This window comes from Gorilla gorilla, chromosome 13 (genome assembly GCF_029281585.2).
Source record: "Gorilla gorilla gorilla isolate KB3781 chromosome 13, NHGRI_mGorGor1-v2.1_pri, whole genome shotgun sequence".
Classification (NCBI taxonomy): domain Eukaryota; kingdom Metazoa; phylum Chordata; class Mammalia; order Primates; family Hominidae; genus Gorilla; species Gorilla gorilla.
Window position 1 is genome coordinate 106,969,817 of NC_073237.2, and position 18,410 is coordinate 106,988,226.

At 38.2% G+C, this 18,410-nt stretch overlaps 1 protein-coding gene across 2 annotated transcripts in view; it reads left to right on the forward strand.

Moving 5' to 3' along the window:
- The window catches only part of MUSK (muscle associated receptor tyrosine kinase), a 131,689-nt gene that overhangs the window by 61,632 nt on the left and 51,647 nt on the right, over nt 1-18,410 (forward strand). For both annotated transcript variants that reach the window (XM_019033160.4, XM_063696989.1), the window contains 2 exons: nt 3,579-3,703; nt 16,928-17,087. In XM_019033160.4, coding sequence (XP_018888705.2) covers nt 3,579-3,703; nt 16,928-17,087 — 285 coding nt within the window. The remainder of the gene's footprint in view (nt 1-3,578; nt 3,704-16,927; nt 17,088-18,410) is intronic.

The following is an 18,410-nucleotide window of genomic DNA, read 5'->3' on the forward strand; positions in this document are numbered from 1 at the left end:
TGAAAAACATGTCAAAATTTCCCTCATCACCTTTTTACCTCTCATATTTGAAAAATGGTAAATTTGAGTATTATGCAATTGCTCAGATAGAGTTGGGTAAAAACATATCAGCTTTATTGCTGATAAGGCTGGAATGAAAAATAAAGATTTCTATTCCATGTGAGAATTAGACTAACATAACTTATGTTTCCTCATCCTCTTCCTCCCCACCCCACTCTTTCCCCTTCACTCCTAGTTGTAGGATGAAGAAGCCCTGACCTGGTGAACTTACTTACACACATCAACCCTATATCCTTCTTAGATGCAAGAGAGCTGGGAGACTGATAGCTCAGAATAGGACTGAGATACACATAACATATCCAAGTCCCTTCCCCCAACCTTACCAGAGAAGTCATCATGTTCGTTCATTTACTTATTCGTTCACTCAGCAAATATTCATTGAATGCCTACCATATATATATACCATGCAGGGTTCTAGAAATAGAGATAGATATGTAGATAGATATATAGATTGTATCAGTCAGCTCACGTTAAAAAGCAAAGCAAACCTTGCCCTTGTGATGCTTACATTCTAGAGAGGAGAGACTGACAAAAAACAAACAAGCAAACAAATAAATCAGTAATTACCAAATGATTCAGATAGTGGTGTCATGATACAATATAAACAAGGGTAAGGGGAATGGGGATGAGAAAGTACTATGATAAGGAAACATTTGAGTAGAAACCCAGAAGACATCTGCTATCTCCTTTGAGAAGGGAGGAAGACTGGGAGGAAGGGTGGAAACTAACTTTCAATACTGAAAAAAGGGGGTTGAGTTTCTATTTTATCGTTTAGAGAGCGTGTGAGAGTGCAGGAGAAAGCAGCTTCCCTTTAATCCCCAGCCTTATTGTCCTCTTAACCTAACCCATTGCACTTAATGAAACCCATGGTCAGCCATAGTATATCTGCCCTCTTCAGGGAGAAGTTTATCAGCAGTCTCATATTCATGAAGCTACCTATAATGTCAGCAGTACTCCTGTACCTGCCTGTGCCACACTGGAGCCCCCAGAAAGTTCCCATGGAGGGCAGAGTATTACATTAGTTAAATTAATTCCAAAGTCACGTTGAACTGACTCTGTTTTATTTACCATCCCACACTATGATTAGTTGTGTTGTGCAATGTGGATAATCAGAGGTTTCACAATAAGCCCAAATGATATTCCAAATAATGTAACAACAGCCAAAAGAAAAAAAACTGCTATAAATTAGGACAAAATAAAACCTTTCCGATTACTATATTTCCAAGAAGAATTTAAAGTCCCCAAATTAAAACTCTTGGCTTTATAAATTAAAGCAGCAAAACATAATCGAAATTACATTATTCTCCAATTTTTTATTCTGCTCATCTTCAGCCAGGAGACTTTCATTCAAAAGGCCTTTTTGATTCAAAAAGTTCAAGGGTATAGTCAATGTTACTAGAACAGTTTTCTAGCACATGTGAGGTTGAAACGTGCTAGATTTTCCAAATCTCTCAAAGATCCTGCTTGTTTCAGATTCTCGGGCAGTGGGATCCATAGATGGTCATGCAGTAGTCTCACACTCAAAAAATTTAGGAAACACAAGCATAGCCCCAACCCCTACAAGAGTTATTTTAGCCAGATGATGCACATGGACTCTAAGTCTCCATTATTGTAACCAGAAAACATTAGAAGAGTACCTGGATGCACCCTCACTAGGATGTCTGTCAGTGTTAGTTGTCAAGAGTCTGTAACGTGTGAATTTAGATTAAGTTGGGAGAATAAGAATCCAAGCAGAGGCACACATTGCATTTGGGTGATATGTCTCTTAAGTCTCTTTTAATCTATAATGGATCACTCTTTCTTTTTTACCCCCTAATGCTAATGATTTTCCCTGTTAAATATCTGGGTTTGATTGAATTGCATCTCCATAGTGTTCTTTGAAATGTTCCTCAACCCTTTAATTTTTGTAGATTGTTAATTGGACCCCAGGACTTACTTAAAATCAGGCTCAATTTTGCTTTTGGAGGACAGATTCAGCTTCATGTTAAACATTTGATAGCATTCTTTGTTATTTTTTAATAATCTCTTTTTGCCTTGAAGACAGCACCTTCCTTGCATTTCTTTTCTCCTGGTTTTGGGCCCCACATTTCTATATCTAAAATATCAATATCAAAAGATAGGAAGTCAAATTAATTTAAATCTGCAAAAAGCCTCCAATGGTCAAACAAATCAAATGTTCCTTAATATCTTTAAATTATGCAATGCTTTTTAAGAGGTACTCAACAAGCAGACCAACTCGAAACACTACTCTGGACCTGTTCTGTCATTGTCCTGCATATCTCCTTATGTAGCACATGTGGTCTCCCATACTTTAGTTTAGAATCCAATATTCACAAATTTCAATTTAACTAGAATTAAGTTTCAAAGCATTGTGTTAATTGGGGCTTCATACTCTAATATTATATTCTGTGCTTAAGTCCTAGAAATCAAAAAGTAGGAGCATAAAATATACTTTTAATAGGCCATCCAAAAGATTCCGTAATAGTTTAAACAAACACTGAATTTGAAGTCAGAAGACTTGAGTCCAGGTTTCTCACTCATCATTCTTGTTACCTTGGGAAACCAACTTACTTAAATTAACAAAGATTTGGTTTCCACTGCTATAAGATAAGAACAGGAATCTAGCTGATCTCTGGAGTCTCTTCCAAGTTTAATGATTCTGTGAATCTAAGTACCCTCTAATTTGTAATGCATTGTGAGCCTCAATCCCACTCTTCAGTTAAAGGTGAAATTTCTTCCTACATCAAAATAACTTCCTCTTACTTAATCAGTGGGGATTCAGGGTCAGAAAGGAATAGAAATTACTCATTCTGCTGCCTACACTTTATCTAAAATATCCTTTTTTTTTTTTTGCCCAATATATCATCTGAAAAGTTTGACACAATTTGTCCGCCCTCCCACTATGATACAGTTGAGGGTGAAAAGTGTAATTATTTGATTAATTCAATAAAATACTATCCTGTGCTTGCTCTGGTCAGGAATTCTGCCTGAAACAATACAGCAGTCAACAAAAGGCAAGGCTTTTGGCTTCAAACAATCTAATGGGAAAGGGGAATAATAGACAAGTAAAAAATAAATAAGGTAATTTCAGATAGTTTTAAGGTCTGTAAAGACAATAATGTGGGCTGGTGAAAAGTGAATGGGGGGGAGGATTACACTTGATGTTGTGTGAGTAAGAAGGACCTTTCTGAGAAAATGTCACTTAAACAGAGACTTGAATGCTTCAGGGAACCTACTACTTGAGGATCTGGGGGATGAGTGGTCTAGGCAGAGGAAGAACAAGGGCAAGTTTCCATGTTAAGAACAAGCTCAGTGTGTCCTTGAGTGGTGAGAAATGTAGGGTTATCACATAAAGGGCTTGGAGGCTCGGCCATGGCATGTGGTATTATCCTTAAAACAGAGCAAACGCTGAAGAACTGCACACAGGGGAACATGGTCTAATTTGCATTTTTAAAAGACCACTCTAGCTTGACCATTTCCTGCAGGAGCGTCACTCACCACTTCTGTCTTCCTAACAGTTTTTGCCAGGATCCTGCGGGCTCCTGAATCCCACAATGTCACCTTTGGCTCCTTTGTGACCCTGCACTGTACAGCAACAGGCATTCCTGTCCCCACCATCACCTGGATTGAAAACGGAAATGCTGTGAGTGTCATGTGTGTGGGGACTTGTCTGGGGAAGACCCATTGGTGGTGAACTGCAGGATAGACCATATAGTTGTAGTTACCCAGATCTCTGTCATTGGTCTCACCTACACCACTTTTCAAAGCCTCCCAATATCTTTGTCCTAGAAGCCATTGCCATAGAAATCAAACTCCAAGAGTTTGCTTCCTTCCATGTATCATGAGGAATACTAGAAAACCAATTTCTTTCTTTGTGCCTTTGTGTAAATGGGAAGTGGTAATAATATCTTCCCATGTAAGTAAAATAATTTTCATAAAACTCATCAATGAAAGATTAGTTCCCTGCTTGAGGCTACTTTGATGGAAAGTAATCCGGAGTTAGAATCAGTGTCAGTTCAGCATGCTTTTCTTCATTTTCAATAGTCGTAATAATAATTGATGTATATTAAGTAGTTATTTTCAGCCAGGCTCTATTCCAAGCACTTTACCTACATACATTTATTTATTTATTTATTCACTCTACAAATATGTATTGAGCTTCTGAACATCAAACACTATTCTAGGCCCTGTGGATACAGGAGTAAACAAAACAGGCAAAGTTCTCTGCCCTCAAAGAGCTTACCTTCTCATGGGGAAAAATGGGAAAATATATGTTGTATGTGTACGGTGTCAAATGCCATAGAGAAAAATAAATCAGGAAAGGGAGACAGAAAGTTCAACCTTAGGAGAAATCAGAACTCTCCTACACTGTTCATGGGAACGGGAATTACTACAGTCACTATGGAAAACAGTATGGCGGTTACTCAAAAAGCTAAAAATGGAATTGCCATATGATCCACCAATCCACTACTGGGTATACAGTCAAAAGAAAGAAAATCAGTATATCTAAGAGGTATCTGCACTCCCATGTTTATTGTGGCACTATTCACAATAACCAAGATATATAATCAAACTAAGTATCCATCAATGGATGAATGGATACAGAAAATGTGGTACATATACACAATGAAATATTACTAATCCATAAGAAGAATAAAATCCTGTTATTTGCAACAACATGGATGGAACCGCAGGACATTATGTTAAGTGAAATAAACCAGACACAGAAAGAAAAGTATTTCATATTCTCTTTCATAACTAAAAAATTTGATCTCATGGAGATGGAGAGTAGAATGATGGATATCAGAGGCTGGGGAAGGTAGTGGTGAAGGGGGGATAGACAGGGGTTGGTTCATGGGTACATAAGTTAGAAGGAACAATATTGAGTGCTTAGTAGCTTTATTAGTCAGTTCTCGCATCGCGATAAAGAAATACCTGAGACTGGGTAATTTATAAAGAAAAGAGGTTTAATTGGCTCATGGTTCTGCAGGCTATTCAGGAAGCATAATGGCTTCTGCTTCTGGGAAGGCCTCGAGAAACTTACAATCATGGCAGAAAGCAAAGTGGGAGCAAGACATCTCACATGGCCAGAGCAGGAAGGAGAGGAAAGGTGCCACACACGTTTAAACAACCAGATCTCACAATTCACTCACTCACTATCATGAGAACAGCACTGAGGGGATGGTGCTAACCCATCCATGAGACTTCTGCCCCCATGATCCAATCACCCCATGCCAGGCCCATCTCCAACACTGGGAATTACAATTCGACTTGAGATTTGGTGGGGACACAGATCTAAACCATAGCAATAGCACAACAGGACAACTATACATAGTTCACGATATTGAACTACATAGCACAATACAATATTTAAGTATTTCAAAATATCGAGAAGAGTGGAATTGGAATGTTCCTAGCACAAAAAAATGACAAATTACTTAGGTGATGGATATCCCAATTATCCTAATTTGATCATTACACATTGTATGCTTATATCAAAATTTCACATGTACCCCATAAATATGTACAACTAATATATATCCATAAAATTTTAAATTAAGAAACATTTTAAACAGAAAGTTAGACCTCAGGAGGAAGATTATATTTTTAAAAGAATGATCAGTGAAGGCTCATTCGGACAAAGACATTTGAACAAAGATCTGAAGGAGTTGAAGGGTGAAGTTACACAGATAACTGGGGGAAGATAACTAGACAAAGTCTCTGAGATAATGGTATACATGGCATGTCAGAAAAACAGCAAGGAGACCAATGTGGTTAGCGGGGAGTAAGCAAAGGGTCAAGAGATGAGAGGCAGGCATTGTGGATCCTATAGGCCTGTGTGGTCATTTAGACAACTTTGCTTTTATTTGAGTGAGATGAGGTGCCACTGTAGGTCTGTTTCTGTTATCTGTTTTCCCACTGATTCTTGTTCATTTTGTGTTGTTTCCTTGTGTGCCTAGCTATCTTTGATTACCTGCTGTGCATTGTTTTGTATAAAAATATCAGGAACTATTTTGAGGTCTAGATGAAGGTATTTTCCTCCAAAGAGAATTTTGCTTGTTTCTGCCAGGGACAAGAGGTTACTGCTAATCTTGTACCACCTTCAACTAAGCTCAAGGTATGAAGCTCCTTGGGCATCCCGGATAATTATAACATGACCAGTAATTCATTATGTGGACTATTTAACTTGTAGTTCACACTGATAGCTCCCTGATATCTAGTTCTTTTATATCTTAATTTATTATATCTCTTATTAGACTCTTAAGGGCACGAAGTTTTGATTTATCTCCTGACTCCCTAAGGCCATCCAAAGGAAAGTTCAAATTTTCTGGGCTTGGAAAACTCTCTAAGGGTAAATAAGAATTTCTTAGTTTGTTACATCTGTTAAAAATTTTTTTTTCAAAATTTTAATTTTCTCACTGTGTAGCTTTGTCTGAATAACCTAACATCAACATCTGAGACAGAAACCTATCATGGATTTTTATTGTCATTATATAGACTTTAACCACTTTGGTTTGCACCAAGTCTTTAGTTTCTGATACTCTTTATGAGGTTAAGAAAATTTATTTTTATTCTTAATTTGATAATTATTTTTAATATAAATATATTTTAAAATCAATAAAACACTTCATCATCAATTACATCCTCTTTTTGATGTCATTTTTCACTTTAAATTGCAAAGTTTCCCTTATATTGAACCATTCTTTCATTTCTGAATACATTGCTTTTTTGTTTAATTTTTTAATTGTGTTGTTTCAATTTTCTGTATTTCTTTCAGGATTATTTGCATCTATTTTCAATAACAGAAATGGTTTTGTCTTTTAGTAGGCTATCATGATCAGGCTTTGTTAATATTTTTCCAATCTTATAGAATAGACTGCCAAGTTTACATAGTTTCCTTTGATACAGAGCTTGAGGTGAGAAAGTTGAGATGCAAGTCTTTCTTATACTCCAAGACATTTTCCTCTACTATACCAATAATTACTGCTTCTCTCTTCTCCACATCCTTTCTATGTAGACTCCAATGAAATGAATTTCTTTCAAAACTTCAGTCTTTCTCTTCTTTATGCTCTGCATATGTTTGTGGAGGAAATAGGGGGCCCTATTTTATCTGTCAGGTTATTCTCAAGCTCTAGTGTCCACCATGATTGTCAACTATAGGAACCCACAACAGAAAATCTCATTCGCAATCTCTATCTCACAGGTAGATGCCTCAGCCTGGTGCCATATGCATACATTATAGCTCCCAGAGTTCTTCAATTACTTTGCTGACTTTCTTAAAGTTGGCTCCTGCTTACAGCCCCTGCTATCTGAAGTTTGAAATTTTCCATGACTTTGTAGGGAAAATGTATCCATTCTCCTCTCAGTAAACCTCTTCTTTTGTGCTAGGTTTCAGCTACTTAGTTGATGTTAATTTTTCTATCTATACAATCACCTCTTTTTATCTTCCAGAATTTGCTGGAAATATCTGATCCTTTGATTATAATACCATCTTTCTATATATTTACTTTTCTTAATTTTGTATTTATCTTTTAGGATTTCAGGTCCATAAACAAGAGTTAAACATGTGAGCTAAGATTATTATTACTGTAACTCTGATGTTAATGAACATGACTTGCATAGAACACTATCTTATTATTTTCTTTGTCATTTAAAAATATTCAGCAGAGCAAGTTCTTTTGCTACTATTTAAGCCTACCTTAAGCAGGCTCTGTGATTTTTCTGGTTACTATTAGATGATTTGAAATCATTAACATTATCCCAACTTAGTCATTTAAGTGTCTAGTCCTAAGTAATAACCAAAGCATCCAATGGCATTCACAGTTCCTCCCTTCTCAGGGATATTTCAGCTTAACTTTCATATAAGAAAAAATTGCAGTTGGCTTCTTACCTCATGCTCACTCATTCTTCCCCCATTTCCTAGCTGCTCTTTATGACCCCAGAAGGGTTGGGTGGGAGGTAGGGAGGAGCAATAACTGGTGCAAGAGAGCTCTAATTCAACTGATGCACTTGTAAGTTGGCTTTATACCTTCTGTGCCTGCCAGATATTTAAAACTGACTCTTACCCTCATAGACCTATTCATGATTCTTCAGAAATCAGGGAACATTAAGATGATACCAGTGATGCATTTTCCTCAGGCTCTCCATCTTTGGCCACATTAGCAAGTCCCCAATTTGTTAGTTGATGGAAAGTCTCTTTGTGTTGGGGTCTAATCAGTCCCCCAAAAAGTCATCTTGGGAGGACTGAAAATGACTCCCAATCAGATCTTCTATAAAACCTCTGGAAGCCCAGACCATTGGACTCTGTCTTCTTTGTTGCTTCCATTGGAGCTGCCAGACAGCCTTTAGATTTTACATACTTGTCTAATGTGTCTCCAAATTGCAAGTGTGTTGGAGTCCCCAAAATCACATTCATGTTTGATGATTCATGAGAAGGACACACAGATTTTAGATAAGCTGTTATGATTATGGCTTATTGCAGGAAAAGGATATAGATTAAAATCATCAAAGAGGCATCAGTTTTCCTCTTCTAGTGAAGTTGCATGGACAGCACTTCATTCTCCCAGCAACAATGTGTGACAGCATGCATGAAGTATTGTCAACCAAGGAGGCTCACCCTAACCTTGGTGTCCAGAGTTTTTACTGGAGCTCAGTTACATAGATGTGGAGTGCTCACATAACTAGTCTTAGCTAGTTTCCAGCCCCTTCAAAGGTCAAACTAATACAACATGGCCTAGGATCCCAAGTATTCACTATCATTCACATTATTATCATAAACCATCCGGCATTGCCCAAAATCTCAGATATATAAAGATATTCTTATTACACAGGATATTCCAAGGGGCAGAGGTCATCTCTCAGGAGCCAAAGGCCAGACCTTTCTTTGGAATGTGTAGGGTTTGAGCACCTCGAGCCCATTGAGTTAGCCCTTCAACTTTTCACTGCACAGCAGTAAAACACATATATAACTCTCCGGGTGGTTCCATGGAGGATACTTTCATCCCTTAAGGAGATGGGTGCATGTCCAACCCAGTCCTTTGGGTGGATTGAGAATGGCTTTCAATATGGCTGAACAACCCAAACCTTGATAACTCATCTAACTGGTGGCTATTTTCAGTTTTCATTTCCTCCAGGACAGGCTGTCCAACTTTTTGGTATCTTGGCTGTAGTGAACATATATTATCATATTAGAATATATTAATGGTACCATTTGGAGATCAAAGAAGTGTCCCAAATTGGGACACTTTAATATCCACATCATCCCAAATTGTGTTTAATGCAAGCATCACAACAAGAAAATGGGGGACTTCTTTTTAAGGAAGGCAAAACCTTATGGTATAATTCAAATGATATTAAGTATAATTTCTACCCAATCCAAGGCACATTCCTTCATGGACTTGAACTATTTCATATCTTCATGACTTTCTCTTCTCCAGGATTATATTAGTATTTAGGGCTGCCATAATAGAATACCACAGATAGGGTGTCTTAAACAACAGAATTTTTTTTCGTACAGTTCTAAAAGCTGGAAGTCCAAGGTCAAGGTGCTATCAGGGTTGGTTTCTGGTAAGGCCTCTCTTCCTGGCTTGCAGATGGCTTCACATGGTTATCTCCCTGTATTCTCACAGGGCTTTCTCTCCTTGTGTGTGCACTTCTGGTGTCTGTGCCTACAATGATGAGCACCAAAAATCCCAGAGTGTTTTTTCATAACACAGTTCTCATTCCGAAATAGTTTTTATTCCTCTCTTTTATAGACCATTATAAGGTTTCTTCCTCTAAATTAAATAACAGTGACTAAAACTAAGGCAAATACTCTGGAGCAAAATAAAAACTGAAAAACAGATAGCCTTAAAGCAGGAAGTTACCCTGTCACTAGGGCTTGGCATACTGTAGGCTTTAGAAGCATTTCGCGGCATGAAAGAATGGTAACCCTGAGGCATCTCCATGTAATAAGTTAATTTGTATACTGCTTTTAAATAAAGTTAAACAACTTACAGTTTCAGAAAGATAGAAGGGAAGAGCATTCGGAAGAATGGGAGTGAAGTTTCCCGGGCCACCTTATTCAAAGGCGTCTCGACATGGATAACCTCGAGAACATTATGCTAAGTGAAATAAGCCAGATACAGAAAGGCAAATACCAAATGATCTCACTTATATGTGGAATCTAAAAGTTGAACTCATAGAAGCACAGAATAGAATAGTGGCTGTCAGGGATGGGAGGATGGGGAGATGATCATCAAAGGGTACAAAGTTTCAGTCATGCAAGATGAATAAGTACTGTAGATGTAATGTACAATATGGTGACTACAGTTAACAACACTGTATTGCACACTTGAAATTTGCTAAGAGGGTAAATCCTAAGTGTTCTCAAAACACACACACAAAGGTAACCATGTGAGATGATAGTTCACTAGCTTGATTGCAGTAATCATTTCATAATATACATATATATCTCAAAACATCACCTTGTTCACCTTAAATATATACAATTTCTATTTGTGAGTTATACCACCAATAAGCTAAAAAAAATTAAAAGTCTAAATTTTTTTAAAAGAGTTTCAAATCTAATGCTTTGCTCTATACTTGTACCTGGCCCCACCCTTGTCTCTCTAAAGCAGGGTGCCCTAGGAAGACTGATTGGCTGCAGCCCCAAAAGGTGAGAACTAGGACATAAGACAAGAAAGGGAAGAAGGGAAAGGGAGAGAAGGAAGTGGAAAACAAAGTGTGTCAATGTGTGAAATTTTAGTTGGATGTTGTAAAACAGGAAAAAAAAAATGCCAAATTCTATGGCTACCCCAATAACAAAGAATGTCTTATGGCAATGGCACCCTCCAAGGCATATAATTCATTTATTATTGTCACTTTCACTATTGTTTTCGCTGAAGTCTTTTTTCTGTTACTTGAACAAAATCATTTTTTTCGTAATTTGTTAATAAAATTGTTTCATTTTATCTGTCTATCCTACATCCCTTCAAATACAGTACACAAACAAATGAACGTGCTTTTCCAGCTTGTGACTTGAGGCATGGTAGAATGAGAATTAGATGGGGAGTTGGAAGACTGAGGTTGTAAATGCCCCTCTTTAGTTAATGTGATTTTGGGGTCCGTTTACCACTCAGACACTGATTTTCTCATATCTATCTACACTAACACAGACGTCAGGTGGCTGTCAAAGATGATCTCTAATGGTATAATTAGAGACATCAGGGCTAATATTCTCTAATTTTGTCCAGTTATGATAAAGTAACTTGGAGTGCCTGTTCTTTGCCTCTCTAAGAACGTTTCAAGTGTCATTTAAAATTTGATTCTTATTTGTCAATGTGTTTTTTGGCTCCTCTGTGGAAACTGTTATAGTCTTAAGCCTGTCAAGGGAGTATAAAGACATCCTAAGAAAATTTGGAGACTGGGCCGGGTGCGGTGACTCACTCCTGTAATCCCAGCACTTTTGGAGGCCAAGGTGGGAGGATTATGAGGTCAAGATCGAGAACATCCTGGCTAACATGGTGAAAACCTCGTATCTACTAAAAATACAAAAAAAAATTAGCCAGGCGTGATGGCACGTGTCTGTAGTCCCAGCTACTTGGGAGGCTGAGGCAGAAGAATCAGTTGAATCCAGGAGGCGGAGGTTGCAGTGAGCCAAGATTGCACCACTGCACTCCAGTCTGGGCAACAGAGAGAAACTCCATCTCAAAAAATAAACAAAATAAAATTGGGAGACTGACAATATAACTTCACTAATTTGTCTATGTAAAAATAGTAATAAAGAAAATGGAAAGGTATATACTTTTTAAATTTCTAGTATTTTCAAAAGATTCATATGAGGTTATAACTGGAAGATAAATGATTATTCTCTGTCGAAGTTTAGGAATAACAAGAGTAGGATAGTTTAAGATAGTTGAGGCCTTATTGAGACCCCAACTTATTCATTCAACATGTGACTCACAAAAAGTGAAAGGCAAAATAGATTTATCACCTCAGATTCTAAAACAGGAATAAAACAAACAAAGTGACTTTCATCCAGGAAGAAAGCAAAAGTACATCCGCAGTTCTTACGGTCAGAGAGTGTGTGCTGCTCTTAGAGCCAAGTTTAGTTCTTGGTAATTCTACCCAAGTCTGAAAGGAAATCAAGATGACTGTCCACATTGACGCAAATCACAGGACATGGAGGCAATGTCAGGCATTTAATGTTGTAAAAGTTGCAAACCAGAAATCCCATGGAGGAGAACACAGAGAATCCTATAGTCCTGATATCATTTTTGGTGGAATGAACAAAGACGAACGCAGAGCTGGGAGATATTTGGCACAGAATGAAACAGAGTTTGAACTGTGGCTCTTCACTCACTACAAGTTAGTAAACTAATGCCATAGCACACTGCTCAGTACAATGGGTACTCTGAAAGAAGTGAGTGCTCCCTTTCTCCCCTGCTGTGAACCTGCCAGTGAACCAAAACCCTGAACAGTTAGAGCCAAAGAGCAGGAGAAAGTCCAGCAACGTGCCCCAAAGTGATTAGAAACTATCTTGCTTTCCTCCTATGGAAATACCAAGCATTTTTTGTGGAAATCTGAATTCACAGATGAAGTTCAGAGTGAATAGTAACATTCCTTTTGTTTTACAATCTTGGAAATAGTAGTTTGGCATGGAAAGAGCAGAGCTTACTTTTTAAAAAGAAAATAATTTGTATTTTTATAACCAGATTTATTTATAGTTATACCAGTAATATCTCTGTTATTTTGGCATGCAACTAAAAAATATAGAAAAATTTCATGTCCCTCTTTCTTTGTCCAATAAACATAATTTCTAAAATATTTTAGAAGTTGAATAATTTTAACTTATTAGAAGAATTTTATAAAATAAACAGCCAAATCACCTAGGTTGAAGGTTGTCTTTTAGAATTTTCTTAAAGGGAGGCATATCTATATTTAGACATATTTTTAAGAGGCAGTAGTTTTGCTTTAAAATATATGACCTGTGAAGTCCTTTTATCTTACTAGCTGTGTAAACCAAAATAATTACATGTAACAAGTCTTATGTGGAATAATTCAGCAGCCAGTTTGAAAGAGGCTAATTAATATTTATGGCTACATTAATCAGAAAAACTATGGAAGTGTCTCTTGGTTTATTATCCCTTTTTCTATGATTCATAAACAGACATTATTACAACTGCATAAACATGAACCCTACTGGGCCACATCCTTTTTTTTTTTTTTTTTTCCCCCAAGATGGAGTCTTGCTCTGTCATGAGGCTGGAGTGCAGTGGCGCGATCTCAGCTCACTGCAACCTCCACCTCCTGGGTTCAAGCAATTCTCCTGCCTCAGCCTCTGGAGTAGCTGGGACTACAGGCGGGTGCCATCAAGCCCAGCTAACTTTTTGTATTCTTAGTAGAGACGGGGTTTCACCGTGTGAGCCAGGATGGTCTTGATCTCCTAACCTCGTGATCTGCCTGCCTTGGTCTTCCAAAGTGCTGGGATTACAGGCATGAGCCACTGCACCCGGCCCTGGGCCATATTCTAACAGTTCCACAGGATATTTCTAGCCAGCTGGAACTATCTGCAAGAGAGGGCCATTGAGGCCAGAATACGTTTCAGAGGTCTTCCCTAGCTAAGGTCAAATCATAAAATTATCGGATTATCCATAGCTGGGGGTGGATTCTCTCAAGACCGCATTAGTAATGTATTAATGATACATTAAGAAGTACTCCACAGGTCTATAACTGCTCAATCACTTTCAAAGAGTTTTTACACACATTATGTCAGGCATGAATTATTATGCCTATTTAATAGAGCTTCCTATCCTACTGCCTCTTTTTAGAAAAAAAGTTTTATTGTGATCTTTATTGTATACATTTAAGGTATAAAACATGATGTTTAGATAAACATATACAGTGAAGTGATTACTATAGTCAAGCAAATTAACAAGCCCATCTCCTCACATAGTTACAGCTAACTTAGAAAGACAGAACATCACACCCAGAGCAGGGAGCTGTGTCTCCAGCTCCCTCAGGTCCATATGCCTGAGTGACTTGGAGAAAATCATGTATTTCCTGTAACTACCAGACGTAGTCACCTCAATTAAGTAATCTGTTTTGCTTAGGCATACCTTGGTAAAAGCTCACCGTACTAATCTGGACCCACCCCGTTGATCTTTGAAACCTGAGGTGCGAAAAAATATCAAAATGGAGGGCAGAGGGATTTGTTTTTATTTTCAGATCATCAAAAATACTAAACTGTTGATCAGAACGATCCATGAAGAAAGAAAAACAAATTCAAACTATGACTAACAGGGCCTGCTGTGCGTGAGTCACAAACTGAATCAAGCAAGGCCTCTGGAAGCAGGGGGAAAAGCATTCAGGAGTCACTTTGTACTCAAGCATGAACCTCCTAATGTGTTGGTCTCTTTGCTGCACTATTTCAACACCTGGATGAAGTCCAGGAGAAGAGACGTCAGGCAGTTTAAAAATTGCTTCTCTTTCCTACTAAGGATGTTTTCAGTGACCTTGAGGAGGTGTTTAAGAATGACTTTCTTAGGTGTGAACATGAAAACAGTGGGACTTAGGGCAACATTTGGGGAGATTCCTTGCTTCAAAGTTGCCTCTAAGGCATTGCACATTCCTACTTCTTGCAGGAGGGAACTGTCTTTCCAAAGCATTTTGCAAACTGTTCTGCTTTTGCTTATCTAAACTGGAAAGAGATATATAAACAAAATATAAAATACAAAATAACATAAAGTCTGTTGATTGAGCATAGAGGCTTGGGGTCTTTAGCTTTTTTTCTCATTGTTGCTTTGTATTAAAATTCAGGGGAGTCCAAATATTTTCAGTCCCCTTGATCTAACTGGGATACTCATACAATGAGACATTGCACTTCTGATAGATATGATAATGATGAGTTTAGTTTGAATTCCCAACTGAGTGCATGTCTCTTAAAAATATTTTTCTCTTCACTTTGTAAATTTCTCATAGAGTCTAGGTTGCTCATCTGGGGAAAATGCCACAATACTTGATCTGACCTGGAAAGATTCCCAGTTAAGGTAAATTGATACTCACATAAGCCAGTTTTTATCATAAGAATTGAGACTAGTAGTGAAGGTAAAGAATAAAAAGCTAGTTGGACAAACGTTCACTGCATGATTGCTACACAATGCTTGGTGCCAGGGATAGCCAGCCTGGCAGCTAGGAAGAAAGCTGGCCTTACCTCAGAGCTTTCTTCTTCCTGGCTAGTCAAACTGTAAAAATCCTCTCTCATGCAACACAATAAAATAATTGGCTCCAAAATGTCTCATTCTCAGCCTCATTCCTTAATACTGGACACAGGAATCTCTTTCAGCCAAGCAGCCAAGCTCAGGCCAACATGGGACGTACCTCCACTCCTTTAAGATAAAGTCAAAGCATAACACCAGCTGATTCCTTAACTGTCATTTCACTCCAGTTTCCCTCAATTGGCATCATGTTTCCCTCATATAAGCAGTGTTAATTAAAGATTAGTTATTGAAAAGGTGGTATTGTGCTCAAGAAAACAGTGAAAAAAGAACCACCATTTAAAAAAAATGCCACCACCTTAACAATGACATTTGTCAGATACGTATTTTGTTCATGGTTGGTTGATTTGTTAAGGTAATTGTTACTCTTGTTTTCTAATGACTGCTCATTTGTTCTCTCTTCTAGGACTAGGGAAGGCACTGTAACATAATGATTAAAAGCATAGGCTTTGGTGTCAGACACGCTAGGATGCAAATTCTAACTATGCAACCTTGTAAAATGTGCTGGGCAGCTATCTTTCCTACAGAGTTGGAGTAATGTTGACTAATATATATGCATTTGTATAAATTAAGCTGTTAATTGTGTGTCAATATTGCATTGATATCTTGGCTCTTTAAGGACATTTGATTTTCTGGTTTAAGTAGTACCTCCTGCATGAACTTCCTAACGTGTTGAACTATTTCAACACCTGGATGAAGTCCAGGAGAAGAGAGGTCAGGCAGTTTAAAAACTGCTTCTGTTTCCTACTAAGGATGTTTTCGGTGACCTTGAGGTATTATGTAGGTATTATGTATGTCATGCCTCAGAGACAGACTTGGCTTCACAACCATTTTTCCTGACAACCATCCACCTATCTGACATGCATTTATGGGGAACTGAACAGGAGTTATGAAAATAAGTCCTTAAGTCTGCACCTCTCATACTTAACTGTCATCTGTAGGACACTGAAGACATATATCAGAGGATCCACACCGTATATAATTCATGCCTCGTATTGGTTATATATGGCTGTATCACAAATCAGCCCAAAGCTTAGTGACTTAAACCAATAACTATTAGTGCTCACAAGTCTGTGGTTCAACTGGGTGGTTTTGCTGATTTGGTTTTGCTGCTGGGCAGGACTGCCTGATCTTGGCTGGTCAAGTTTCTGTGATCGGCAGATTGAAAAGGTGGTAGTTGGTTCAGAATAGCCTTATGCGTACCTTGGATGGTTGTTGTTGGTTCCCACCTGGGGCAGTGGGGATAAACGGGCCAGGTGTGTTTCATCTTCTACCATGCTGGCTCTTGCTTGTTTATAGGCAGTCCCAGGTTCCATAAACAAGAAAGCAAGCCACAATGTGCAAGAACTTTAGTTTCTGCTCATTCATTCCAAAACACATCACAAGGCTAATCTAGATTCAAATTATGGAGGAAAATGCTACTTCTTGAGGGAAGAGCTACAAAGTCACATTGCAAGGGCATGGACATAGGGAGGGAAAATCTTTTGGCTATGTTTGCAGTGTACCACATGCACTTGATTATAATCTTAATGCTTTTCCCTTCAAATCTACTGACATAGTATAGTGGGAAATCCTTGACTGAGTTCTTTTATTTTCCTTTACTCTGTCAGGTTTCTTCTGGGTCCATTCAAGAGAGTGTGAAAGACCGAGTGATTGACTCAAGACTGCAGATGTTTATCACCAAGCCAGGACTCTACACATGCATAGCTACCAATAAGCATGGGGAGAAGTTCAGTACTGCCAAGGCTGCAGCCACCATCAGCATAGCAGGTAGGATGCCCCTTCACATTTGCGTTGTTCCAGGAGAGGGGAGAGTTGATACTATTCTACAATATCTAGCATTGGAGAAAATCTCCCTTTTCTTTTATCTCTTATTTCAGTTGCATTTGGGCTATTTCCTCCTCCATGGGGATACTCCAGAGGTGACCTAGATATGGATTTTGGCAGATTTGCTGCCTGAAAAACTAAATCCTCAATACCTACCCAAGTGATAGGTAACAGCTTCCAAGAACTCACTTCTTCCTTCCTTCCTTTTTGTTTTTCTTATCTTTTTTCCTTTTCTCCATTTCTCTTTCCTCCCTCCCTCCCTTTTTTCCTTCCTTCTTTCCTTCCTTCCTTTATTCCCTCCTTCATTCCTCCCTCCTTCCCTCCCTCCCTTCCCTCCCTCCCTCTTTTCCTTTTCTTTAATTTCCTTTCCTTTTCCCCACTCCTCGTTCTCTCTTTTGGTTGATCAAACTTTCCAAGTCTCTCATGGAGAAAGTTGGCAGACATTCAACATGGTCATGCCAGTTTCTGCATGGCTATTTCTTGCGGGCATTTTTACCTATGAGCATGATCCCTGTGGTCTTTCCCTTCCCTGCTTCAGCAAGCCACAGCAGGACTTACAGGTGTTTTCAAGAAAAAGGCTGACACACGGATTTCTAGGATGTTTGTGTTGAGTTCTAAAGGTTTATTTTTAAAATGTAAATGTCCCAAAGGCTTCTGAGAACATTTATAGAATTCCTAGAGATGGAAATAATCCCTGTATCAGGAAATGCCAGGCATATTAGATTCATAGTGTGCCTATGGCTGAAGGGTCAGGACAGAGGTGCTTGGCCTGGCATGTAAGGCAAGCACGGATAGAGCTTGTGCCTAGGGCCAACTCCCCACAGCCTGCTGTTTCTTATTACAGTGCCACCTCTTTGATCTTCCCTGATGGGGAACTTTCCAGTAATGTCTGTGATTTGTAATATGAGGTGAATAAAAGCCACAGATAAATGATAAGGAGCACTGGACAAGGCTGGCCCTCTGGGACTGCCTATGAAGGAAAAGGAAGACTTCAAAATTGTCTCCCTCTCCTTTCTCCCCCAGTAATATTTCTGCCTACCTTGTCTTCAGACATCATATCAGTTATTCTAGCATTTCCACAGGTGGGAAATTATTTCTCCCAGAAAATGAAAAGTCTTCTAAAAGTAAATTCAACTCAATTTAACAAATACTAATAATATCACATAATAAATAATAGTATAATCATATAATATAAATAGTAATAAGAATTACTATTTACATAGCACTTTGCTGTTTATAAAGCACTTTTACATGCATTTATCAAAT